Genomic DNA, 12980 nt, shown 5'->3' on the forward strand with positions numbered 1-12980 from the left:
AAATGTTCTCACCAGTTTTGGGGAGGGGAGGTGGAATAACTTGATTCTCAAAATAGCTGCTTTTCAGTACACTTCAAAAAGCTCGGGTTGGGTGCCAGTAATTTAAAAGATTGCCACATTTAAAATGAGTTTGTATGCACTGCAGTTGGCCAATGTAATGTACCACTTCATGTAATCCACAGCCCTCTTGAGTCTGAATTCCTTCTGTCCAGGTGTAGAAACTGAGTTATTAGGAAGGAAATTAGTATTTCAGCACTTATCTCCTCATGGCAGATGTAACCATATTAAAAAACCTTTTATTGTGCTTTTCACATCTTGTTTTGTGTATTCTCATCTTGTATCTGTCTTTTCGATAGCCTTAGAGTTATAATATTTATCTCTATTGATTGTATGTTTGATTTTAAAATTAAATTTATTGATCGAAAGTAACAAAAACATTCATATTTTCACAGACATGTCAGAGGAGGGGAGGCACGGCTGCACAGGGGTTTGCATTGCTGTTTTGCATCAAGGTTATCGCTCTGTGAAAAACTTGTTTCAGCTTCTTTTTTCAATACACTTGGAACGGTACTAATTCTAAAGGAAAATAACCAAAAACAAATGAGTATTTTTTCACTTTGTCTTTCTCACTAAAATGGCATACAATTATTAAGTCAACATGCCTGAAGCACGTTTTCTAATGGATTGGTGCTGAAAAATTGAATCACAACCCCATGACTTCATTTGACAGGTGTGGTGTAATTCCAATTGCTTTGAAAAATATGTGTATGTATATTCTCTTCTTTCAAATCAAGCCCTGAGCATGAAGATGAAAAAGACGAAATGTGGAAACACTAGAAAGCCCTTTCAGGGCCTGGGTGAGATCAGGGCCCTGAAAGAATCAAGTGGTCTATTTGGTAAAATCCACTACCTGAAGGTTAGGATTTGAATCCTCTGTGCTGCTTGTAGACTTTAGGCTGGAGCCTTCAGTCCTTCAATAGACCAAGTATTTGCAAATGAAGTGCAGCTCTAGCTAGGCATTGTGGAGTGTGATCTGCAAGCAGCGGAGTAGTGGTGTGCTTGTTCACACAGGTCACACACCTAGGAGACATCACCTGGAGCTGAACACATGCTCTGTGTGACACCTGGTGCCTAACTACATTCAGAATGACACTGTGGAGAGAAGAATCAGCCTGACAACTGTTCTCCCAGGGCCTAGTGAGACTGCAACAATGATCTGGGATGACTGGCAACTGGCAATTGTAGTACAAGAGGGGAAACAACTAGGAACTGTACATTTGAAAATAGAGGAAAAAAGAAAACACAGGCTAGCAGAGAGAAAATAGTCATTGCAGACTGATATGACAGGGTGAGTGAGAGAGAACCGGTGTAGATTCGCCAGACATTCTTGTTATAACAAATCTCATTTTCCCTACTGTCTTATGATGTGATAATGTGTGTGAAGGGCCCAGACTGCCCAGTTGCATAAATCTCTGCAAGGACCCACAACAGTCTCTGTGGCTGAATTCATTAGCTAACATCAGGAAATAAACTTCCACTAAGTGAAGACATTGTTCTACTTTATTTTGGGGGCCACAACACACAGTAAGGGTTTATAAGCACATGCAAAGCAATTTAGAGTTGCAGTTAAGCATTTATTCAAACAAAGAAAATGCTATCATGCCTAATGCTTGTGCAGCCAGAGCTGGGGGACAATAAATTGAATAGCTTCAGAGAATCGCAAGCAGTCCTTTCATCTTTGTTGTTGTGATTTGTTTTGAAACAATTGGTGTCGTAAGGAAAAAAAAAACAAAACAGTGGATGAATTATTTTGTGCAGTGTACAGTGCATAGGGGTCACTTATCGACTGACAATGTAAGAAACAAGACAGTGCTGCATATCAAAAGCGTGCCCGAAATGACAAGATCTTGTATAGCAGTAGATTTGATCTGAAATGATCTCAGATCAGAATTTGGTTGTGTATTGTTTCAATCTTGGTTTCTATATTCATATTTTCATTCAATGAAACATGGGCATGTACAAAAATGAAGGGGTATTGTGTGCAATTATAGGGGCTCATGGTGATTGTGAGGAAGGAAACGTACAGGTTCTGATCATTTACAGTATGCCGATTCCTGCAGGAGTCGGGTTTAATGACTACGGATGGGTTTTAGGTCTTTTATGTAATGTTATGTTAACTCTTAATGTAATGTTCACATGTACTGTTTGCATGTTTTTGTACAGCTCTCTGCATGTAAAATATAGCTGCTTGGATGCAAAACACATTTCTGAGAAATCAGGAACAAAATATTATTATTTGCATCTAATTAATTTATCTGTTGAAAGGAACATTTATTTTACCTCTTTTTGAGTTGCAGATCTGTAGATTTTTTATAGGCATTCACTGCTGTAAAATAAATGGCACTTTTTTCAGATCTAATTTAAAACTTACCAAGGGCTTCAGTTCTTTGGGACTATTAGGTAACAGTAAATGAGCTTTCGTATCAAAATGTCACATCTTAACACAATAAAATTTCTTTTATTAAAAGGCCTTATTCTGCTTCAAACTTCACTTAGCAAGTTTAGTGGTAAAAAAATGAAAAAGTTAGGTAGTTGCTCCATAAGGAACTATTAATGAAACACATAGTGTTAGAGCTGTCCAAGGTTCTGAAAAGCAACACTCGTGACTTCAGCTTATACAGACTGCATTAATCTGTAAAGCTGAATCAAGCTGTCTATCCTTTAGAATTCTGTATGTTCACCTTTTCAGCACTGAAGATGTGGGTACCCAAAGCTGAACTCACTTTTTTTGCCTTTGATGAGATTTTTTATTCAGACGGCTTTATGAAAACTGATATCCAAGGCTCCAAAAGTCTAATATGAAGACATCTTTGGAGACAAAGTGACAGAACTGTTTACTGCTGAATCCTTTGGGCAGAATTACAATGCAGGAGACAGGTAAAATGAAAGTCGCCTTCTCTAAAACTTTGATGTTAGTGAAAATGTTTTCTTGTGTTTGAGCGTCAGTGATCATGTGACCTGATGACAAGGAAGAGGGCCGCAGAAGAGTGACAGAGCAATACAAGAGTGGTAATGACTCAACATGCTGAGCACCACTCTGTCTGGACATGCATCAGAACACAGAGGAAGAAATTAAACTCAGAAGGCAACTAAAGTTGTCCAAGCAAAGCCTACAAATAAAACAGCAGTCTGGAATCATTTTCCATCTAGCAGGCCTTCATTATTCTGAATACAAACTGAATAAACTGTATTTTAAGGTGATCAAGACAACTAATATCATGGATTGTATTCCTGGATTACCATAACAGTTGCACTATACTGTACAGTGAATGAATTAATAAATATTCTAGAGTTTAAAATCAAAAGGGAGGACCTATACTAGATAAACAATAATGATCGACCTGAAATATGTTTTTGTTCATGAACTTGGCACCTAACTTAGTCAGTTTTTGAAGGCTTGAAGGTGTTTTTCAAAGCATCTTCATATTCAATGAGCATCCAAATGACTAGCTAAAGCAATAAATTGTTGCCCATCTAATCTAAATCAGAGATTTTAATAAGAGGTCCTTTAAAACCTGCTAGATTGTGGATCTATAGGATCAAGGATGACCAGGTCAATAAAACCCCCAATAAGTGAAAAAAGGACAAGGACATTAGGACAGCAAGAGTCAGAATAGAACCTGGACATTTGAAGAGTGCACCATGCCTCTGTAAAAGTTTTACATTGTTTTGAACGTATAACAGCACTCTAATTTATTTAACATCTATTAAATAAATAGATATATTTCAATAAACACCAGCTTTGGAAATGAAAGAGAAAATGCTGTAGTAACAAGTCTATGACCATGATGTGCAAAATAATGTTAGTACATACAACATCAGCAGATGAAGTTTATTACCACAGACTCAGCAGGTGACAGCCGTGTTAAAGGAATGGAACAAGAAAACACCATGCTGGTCATTTTAAAGACAATGAGCAGAGTTTTGCACAGAATATTCAAAAGCAAAAGCAGAAAAGAATAAATACAAATCAATGCAGACAGTATTCTTTCATCGCATACTTAAAAAAGTGGTTTGCTGATTTTCCAGCAGGTTTTTAAAAAAATGTATTTTCTTTTGAAATGCAATACTAACATTTTTACCGTAGGTGTTTAATTCTTACAAAGCAGACTAAATTAGAAAAAAGGGTTTCATTTTGGAAAAGGATCTTTCAGAAACAACACAAAATAAAACTATGCTGCTCTTACTGCAGCTTTTAGCATGCTAGTGACTCTTTGCCAATTAAAAATAAACAACCCACATTTAAATTGTGTTAAGTGCTGATCAGCACTACCAAATGGTCATTAAGGCAAGCAACTGTTGTAAGCAAACATCCGTATTCTGTAATTTCCGTACCAAGGTGGTAATTGAAATGAGAGATTAAATGCTTTCATGTGTTAGAAAAAAAATACGGTATAGCTGTCCCACAGCAGAATGTGACTGCTGTTGCTAGCTGGAGGAAAGGGAAAGCAGAGTATGTTATCTTTTTTCCTATGATTATGATGCCATCCCACAGAGGAATGTAGATGAACATTTCTCCCCAAGAACAGGCTTCCTTTGTTTCTTATGTATAATGGAATATGGAAAACGTTACATACAGTATAACAGATAAAAAGGATACTTTTTTCTAAGGTTTTTACTACATTTATGAAAAGCAGTCTGTAAATAAATTGTATATTTTAATAAAATGGTTGCTGGCTTACACTGCATTATAACATGCATCCTCACATGCATGTGTTATTACTACATTTCTAAAGAGTGAAATAAACTACAGGAACTGCTTATGCTATTCATTGTACTTCTTTACACATATAGAATGAAAGTATATCTCTCAACGGCTTAACACAGATATACACTGTATATGCAAATAATATATAAAAACCGGAATTTTAAACTGACCAAATGCCAAAGGGTGAAATCATCTTGACTTTCTCACCTGTGTCAATATCATACTTCTGTATGAGCGCCTGTGCCAGGTGCTGACTGCGGGATGAGCCTGTGCTGCCAGGTCCTGCTGGGTTTGTGCATGCTCCATTTTCTGTTTGGTATTATGTCACATACATATTATCACCTTATCAAAAGGGAGGGGTGCAGGAATGCAGTTGTGTGAGGGGATGTTTATGTGTCAATGCAAAGACAAAATTGAAGACATTTTCCATCCAAAGATAGACGAGTAGTTCTTGACAAACAAACAGTTTGGGAACACGTACTGTATAAATGCCCATAACTTTTTGTGTGGGCTGCCTTTCGCCACATGTCAAATTTAATTTCGTTTACAGACAAAACAAAACACAGGATGGGTGTCTCCACAGAGATGAAAACAAACAAGTGTGTGCGTGTGGTTCATTAGTCCACTTTTGTCAAACACCAAGCGCTGTGTGAGCCCTGTGGAGGTGCTCAGTAGGTGATACCATTTTCTTTTGCAATTAAAAATTGGCTTGGCAAAAAGAGAGCAGAAAAATGTTGTTCCAATTATGCTGTGATGCACATTTTGCAACATTTTAATGACAAACTCACATGGGCTAGCACAGGGAAGGGTCTAGGCTCACTGGGCAACATTTTCTATTAGCTTTCTGTCCCTGAGGAGCAGTCAGCCCAGTTATAGCTCATCTTCACAGAACCTTCAAACTGTCACCCAGTGAAATCATTCACCCACTGAGCAGCACAGCATCGAGAAGCCACCACAATTCAAACATCTAAGCACACACTCTTATTAAAATAATCTTGGTAATCTCTGTGTTAGTGTTTATTGTGTATTATATTCATAGTTGTACCAGTAGTACGGTTGACATTTTAAAACATTTTAATGTATCAGTATTAAACACCACGTTCTGCTCTTTCTGAGTAATTGTTTAACCCTTTAAATGTTATTGGTGCTTCTAAATCTATACTTTAGTAACAAGATAGAAAAAAGTCAGAAATACATCTTTTAGTATGCCTTTTGCACATTCCTAAGAATTTGATCATACTTACTGCTTCATCTTGATTTGTTTCAATTAAAACATTTTTTGCAAACTCATAACTGGATTGCAGAGGACCTTAATGATTAGAAGTAAAAAAAAGTACTTTGAGAATTCCTACAAATGGAGAAGATTATTTTCCAATCAAGAAATGTCATTTTGGTTTAAAAAAAGGTATAACAGTCTCAGAAAATCCATTAATCCAGAAGAAAGTTCCACCATGTGAGAATCAGATATGAGAATCATTTTGGCAGGAAATGTCTATATTATTTGTTCTTTTATATCACAATTATTTATTTTTTGGCTTGTAACAACATTTTTTTATTAGTGCTCATAATTCACCTTCAAGCCGACTACTGTAATCTTTTCAGCCTTGACCTCTATGACCCTTGCTTACCAAGTAGTCCATAACTTACTCTTATATCACATTTGCTTAAAATTGTGGTGTTTTGACCAGCTAACTGACCTAATCTCGTTTGTAATTGCCCTGGACTTACTGTATGTAGTTTTGTTCTGTTCCCAGTAGAACAATCCCTCTTTGCACCATTTCCAAAAACAATCTCATCCATTATGTTGCATTTGGCATGCTTCAGTTGGTAATATTAAACAGTGTGTCGCTCTCAGTGACCGTTCCAATCGGAGTTGTAGGCAAAGATAGAAGTGATCTTTCCATTCTGGCAACTAAAGTTTTGCTGGAAGTGTATGTCTGTCTCTCTATACAGTGTATATGCACACATGCATATCTCTCAACACAAATGGATTTATGTAGTGCTGATCAGAAGGCTCAACAAATCAAGTATAATCAAGAGCTTAATTATACTGGAAAAAGGTCCCAGATGACGATATCCGGACATACTGACAAGGGATTTTAAATATTATAAGACACTGACAGTGGACAATCCCACCCATACGTAGAAGCTGAGCACTGAGAGTTACAGTACAGTAGTTTCTTGGCTGTGATCCTTGTGCTCCAGAAATGCGATTTTATATATTGTCATCAACTATTGAAGGAAGAGGCAGGAGATACACCAAGTGAACCTCAGTCTTTAATGTTTGATTCCTGCAATTGGAGATATTATGTCACAACAGCCACACGCAAGCTTTACAATCAACATCAATTGTTTTGTTCCTGCTTTGGTGACCCATAAATGTAGCAGTATATGATGTGTTGAGAAACAGGGATTGTCAATTGTTTTAACATGGGTTAAAAGGAGAATACTCACTTACAGTGCCTTGCGAAAGGGGCCGAATAATTTTGCACGCCCCACTTTTCATTTTTTTATTAGTTAAAAAAGTTTCAAAAATCCAATAGATTTCGTTCCACTTCACAATTGTGTCCCACTTGTTGGTGATTCTTCACATAAAATAAAAAATTTATATCTTTATGTTTGAAGCCTGAAATGTGGCAAAAGGTTGAAAAGTTCAAGGGGGCCGAATACTTTCACAAGGCACTGTAAATAAGATAATAATGAAACTAACTCTATCCAATACCATTCACACCTACTTTCAACACCAGACACCTTTCAACCTGAGGCTCCACTGCCTACAAACTTATACCAGTAAATAGGAATCTAGGAATCCTCAAGCTGCTATTGACTGAAATAGAAAATGCAGACCACTTCAGTTTAGCAACTACTCTTTGAGAAAAATGATATGGTTCATCATAGTAAACCTGTACACCGAAAGTCTTCTCCAGAGCTTCTCCAGAGTCAAGTCTTCTCCAGAGCCCACAAGCCACATTCTATCATACAGTATCATGGTTATCATACAGAACTGTGGAATCTGTTTATTCAACACTAATGAGTGTTTAGTCAGGGGTTTAAATGGTCGATATTAATCTGCAAAAATCTGCTTCCTTACATTCCTCCCTGCTTCCATTTTTTTCCTAGCTGCATTGTTGTGGTTGTAGCTCTGTACTTTACATCTTTAAGAATTGGTCTGACTGCTTCATTTCTCAGCTGATACACAGCGACTATTACAACTGTTAATGATGGATTTTAGTGGTTCTCCACTGCCGGTTTGTGATGACAAGTGTCATAATTATTGGCTACAGTATTAAAGAAGTATCTGCCCATGCAGACACCCCCCAGTGCTGATGGAAGAGAAATAGCAGGGAGATGGCTAAGTCCTATAGGATGTGTGCCTGTGAACAGTGCATCAGAGCACAGAACAACACCAACACCCAGTACCCTCCCTGACAAGAGGAATAACCAGCATGGTTACACTGGGCACTTGACAAGTTCATACAAAATAAAGAAGACATATAATAACACATACAGACACAAACCTGCCTGTTTATTATGTAAATAGTGAATAGAGGTGCTAATCACTGGTGCTTGCAAAACTGGAAGAGAGCTCTTCCTCATCAATGGTCTGGCTATCAGAAATACCAATGTCAGAGTTGATTCTACACAGTGACATGGGCTGATGCTTTTCTCGGGAGCAGAAAATGCAGGGTGTCTCCCTGGTGGTTTTCAGTAGAAACCTCTGACACCTTATTCTGTTGAGTTTTTACACTCAGCATAAGGATAGCGGACAAATGGCTACAATCTGAGGTGTCATCAGTCGCTTTACAGAGCTGTTACACTGCAATGGCACAACATTGTGAGAAAACATTCTGCAGGAGCACAGATTGACAAAACAGATTATCTCCTTATTAGATGGCATAATGTGGAGTCCTTGTATAAATAGAGACAGTGGAGCTCAATTGTAAGCAGAAGGCCTGAGTATTGATGGCTGAACATTGCTGATTCTGTTACCAGGAAAGGTAATGGGCTCTTGCCTATCTGTTTCTGCCTAATAAAGGCTCTAAATATTGAGCATGAATATGATTTGTTCTTGTTGAAATTTAAAACTTAATTTGCTCTATATTCCTAAGGCGGATAGGGGTAAGAATTAACACAGACTCCTAGAAATACGGGCCCTGCTCAGACTACTAATGCACATCGTAACTCAAACCCTGATCTTGGGCTGGCAAAAATGATTGCTGGCTTTTGTAATTAACAATCAGGGAGCCTCCAAACAAATGGGCTGTATTCCAAGCGCATTTATCACCGGTCTGTGTTCGCCTCTCCAGAGAAAAACAAGGGAGTTTTAATCACGGACATTCTCGAAAATACCTTGAGATAGTTTGGACACGAGTTGATTTTTTGCAGTGAGATCTGAAAGGAGGCACATGAACTGAGCTGATGAGGATATGCACATTGTTGTGCATGAGTCAAGCCAGAGGCTGGAAAACATACAGTATATCATTGAAATGGCTACAGCTTGACTGCCTGCAGCCTGTTTCTTATGTTCAAAATGAAGAAACTTAGGTGGATTCCTTTTTCTCTGAGAAAAAGAACTGTTGCTTCTTGCAGGTGCGTCTAAGACACTGCTGTCTTTAGCATCAGTCCTGGAATCCATGGAAATGCCTGAAGAAATTAAGTTGATTTAAAAAGGACAGCAGTCATCTATTTGTTCAGTAGCTTTCTTTATCAATCACCTTGTCTTAAAGCTTTCATAACCCCTCTCGTTATAAAATATTTGGGACTGGATTTAGATCATCCAGTTAGACTTTGCTGTTTGCGATTACCCACCGTTAACAGCAGACAGGAAGAAAATTCCCTGCGAGGAGTCAAACAGAGCCAAGCTCTTTTCAGCAGCAGTAGCACCTGTGAGATTTCGAGCAGATGCTGGCGGGGATGATAGAACGCAGCCTGAGTGCTTCCGATTCCACGTTTCAAACCCTTCTAATGAGCAGCGACGGGCAGGTGAGGGACGAGGTGACCTCGCCCCCCTCCCAGAGAGCGGGCGCATGACCCCTCCACTTCAGAGAGCCAGCACCAGTGGGGAGACGGGCTGCTGCACACACAGAAAGCGCGACGCGACAGAGCTGCCCCTCTGACACAGACCGGAGCACCGACACCACAGGACGGGGAGGGGGCTACTTACTGGAGTCGTCCGAGTCATAGCCTTCCACGTCCGGCTCCTCGTCCTTCCTGGGGGCAGGCGGCGGCGCCGCGGCGGCCCCGAACGCCCGGTCCAAGTCGTCGTCGTCCCGGGACGGGTCCGAGGGCAGGCCCCCGGCGGGCGGGCTTGCGGAGGAGCGCAGGGAGCCGCTGCGGCTCAGGGCGGGGGGCGCTGTGGGCGGCAGACCCCGCGGAAAGCGGGGAAAATAGTCAGAGATCTGTTTGATGGGCTGGATGGGGCCGGGACAGACGTCGATGGCCATGTGCTCCTGGATGCTAATGGTGGTCTTCTCACCTTTGCGGAGTGTCATGCATGCGACCCTTTCAGCCACACAACCCCAAAACCCACCGCGAAAAAAAAAGGGGTTTCAAAAAAATAAAAAAAAATTGAAATGATGGACAGGCCAAACTTAGTCTTTTTTTTCTTCTCTCGTACACCCTTCCTGCAAAAAAAAAAAAGGCCAGTCCTGAATTCACTCCGTCTGCCTCTACAGCTCCTCTGACACCCCCCCGCAAGCCAGCCGAATTGGGCTACATCAAGAGACACTGTGCTCTGCTCCTGATGACTGGAACCATGCTGTCTGCCTCGCACAGTGCTGGCTGCTCCAAGAGCTCTCTTCCCCACTACTCCAGACACTGGCAGGGAGTGTGTATGTGAGCGGGAGTGTGCCTGAGTGTGTGAGTGAGGGAGAGAGAGAGGGAGGGTGGGGATTAGGGTGAAGGAGGAGGGGACCAGGTGATGTCACTGCTTAGCAACCGAGCAGTAAACAGGAACCGCAGGCACGGGTGCTTAATTATACTATTAGTCTCTCCCCCATCTGTCTGCCAGAGGATCTGCCTTCTTCAGGAGTGTCCAAGCCGGTGAAGGGATGATGAACCAGGGCGGTCAGTCACAGCACATCTTAACCAGGCAAATGCTATTTCTCTATGCAGCGTGACTACAAATTACACAAAATTCAGATGACAAGATACTCTGAGCGGTCTACCACAATGTCTCGTCTAAAACTGAAGCAAAACAGCAACAGGTGTTCCACTTGGGAAAAAAAAATCAGTATACTAAAACCACAGCCAAGATTTCTTTATTAATTCAGTATATTGATTCTGGAACTGAGCAGCAGTTTTTAATTGAAAAGTTTATTTGATGTGGCTGCAGTAGAATTTGGATGTATACTTTGAATAATGCAGAGGGGAATACTACAGAGGCCGAGGTGGGTAAGTGTCTAGTGAGCAGATTTTTCTATCTCTTGTTTTTTATACGAAAGTTTCGGTCACAGACTCCGAAAACACAGGACCCCAGTGACAGCGGAGATTCAGAAGTCAGAAACAATGTTGATCTTTACACAATGCCCAGACTGCCAAAGTCACAGTGAGGAATGTGACTCATCAGAAACCATGAAAAACAGGCCTGCTCAGGCTCACAGACTCACAGCCCACTAGAATTCAGATAAACATGATATATTGTAAAAGTATCTCTCATTTGTGACCTTTTTATTTGACAGCATTACTTGGCAGAACTTTGCCGATCAGCTGAATTGCCATAAAGAAAGAGCCGTGCCGTTTGGAATTAGAATTTATTGCTTTTTAACAAGGAAACTCGCATAGGCACTTAACACAGCACAACACTAGTAATGCAAACATCAGGAGTCAAATCAGCACAGGTGCCACCTTACTAACCTGCTTGGACAAACCAAATGGATCGTGGAACATGACCTTCATCTAGAACAGCGGTTCCCAGTCCTGGTGACACACACACCTGTTGGTTTTTTTTCCAGCTCAGCCCTCAATTACACAATCAGAACCTTCATCGATTTAATAATAAGGAGATTAATTTGACCTGTTTGTTCCCAGCTCTTAAGCACGTCGGATCTTTAATCATTATATTTTGAAAGTGAAATGCATTCCCAAACTTGTGACTAGAGACCAAATGCAATGAAGCAACTTCTTAGATCAAGTGAGGCTTCAGTTACCTAATTAAGGTGGGCTGGAATGAAAATCATCAGGTGTGCAGGTCACGAAGACCAAGACTGGGAACCACTGATAAACAGTAGAAGTAGAACTGACGATGGTTGTCAATAAACATATGAATACAGAAAAGTCAAGAACTACCTCTGGGAGGGCAGAAGAGCTGAGGTCATGATCATTCCCAGTCTCCTCATCCAATAGCCCTTCTCTTGATGGACACATGGTCTTGACTTTACAGGACTGTAACTTTAAAATGCATATAATAACATTTTAAAAAGAGCACCAACCCTCCAAAAACTAGTGGCATCGTCCTTTTTTCTGCACCTGTGATATAAATACGTGTGGGTGGCACAGTGCTGCAATGGACAGCATTATTGCCTCGCAGCACTGGGTCCTGGGTTTAATCCCCAGGGTGCTTACTGGGTGTGTGGATATTGTATCGGTTTCCTCCAGATAGTCTGCTTTCCTCCCACAGTACAAAAACATACTGGTAGGTTAAAAGGCTTCAGGGAAAAATGGCCCTGGTGTGATCATGAGTGTGTGTGTCTGTAATGTGTTTCCTGTGATGGACTGGCGTCCCCTCCAGGGTGTATCCTGCCTTATGCCCATTACTTGAAAGGATAGGTTCCAGCTCTCTCTTGACCCTATACTGCATAAAGCCGAAAATAAATAGCTGAAGGAATAAATACATGTTCATGCAGACTGTGTAAAAATGTACCAAGAACACCCTGGATCTGACTGGATACAGTATGTACGACAACTTGAGAGAACTCCCTGAGCTTTTAGAAATTGCTCACAAAGGTCAACAGAAGGAATGAAACACCAACAGCCCTTCAGTCACTACCATGATGTGCAGAGGCACTTTAAGAGGGGAAGAGAAAAACAACAATTCAGCACCAATAGCAATAGAAATAGCACCACCATCAGTTTCTTTAAAGACACAAAATTTTAAATGGTTCTTAGATTGCTCGCTGTGTTTCATGAAGAGTACACAGATGGAGAAGTGGTTTATTTTCACCACTTTTTAATTATTTTGAATTGACAGTACCCACATGGGGAAAATGAAGAG

At 40.4% G+C, this 12980-nt stretch overlaps 1 protein-coding gene across 3 annotated transcripts in view; it reads right to left on the reverse strand.

Annotated features, from left to right (window-relative positions):
• Window positions 1-12980, reverse strand: part of doc2b (double C2-like domains, beta) — a 218429-nt gene that overhangs the window by 67887 nt on the left and 137562 nt on the right. For all 3 annotated transcript variants that reach the window (XM_015367828.2, XM_069184231.1, XM_006640820.3), the window contains exon 10: window positions 9933-10121. In XM_015367828.2, coding sequence (XP_015223314.2) covers window positions 9933-10121 — 189 coding nt within the window. The remainder of the gene's footprint in view (window positions 1-9932; window positions 10122-12980) is intronic.

This window comes from Lepisosteus oculatus, chromosome 26, assembly GCF_040954835.1.
Source record: "Lepisosteus oculatus isolate fLepOcu1 chromosome 26, fLepOcu1.hap2, whole genome shotgun sequence".
Taxonomy (NCBI): domain Eukaryota; kingdom Metazoa; phylum Chordata; class Actinopteri; order Semionotiformes; family Lepisosteidae; genus Lepisosteus; species Lepisosteus oculatus.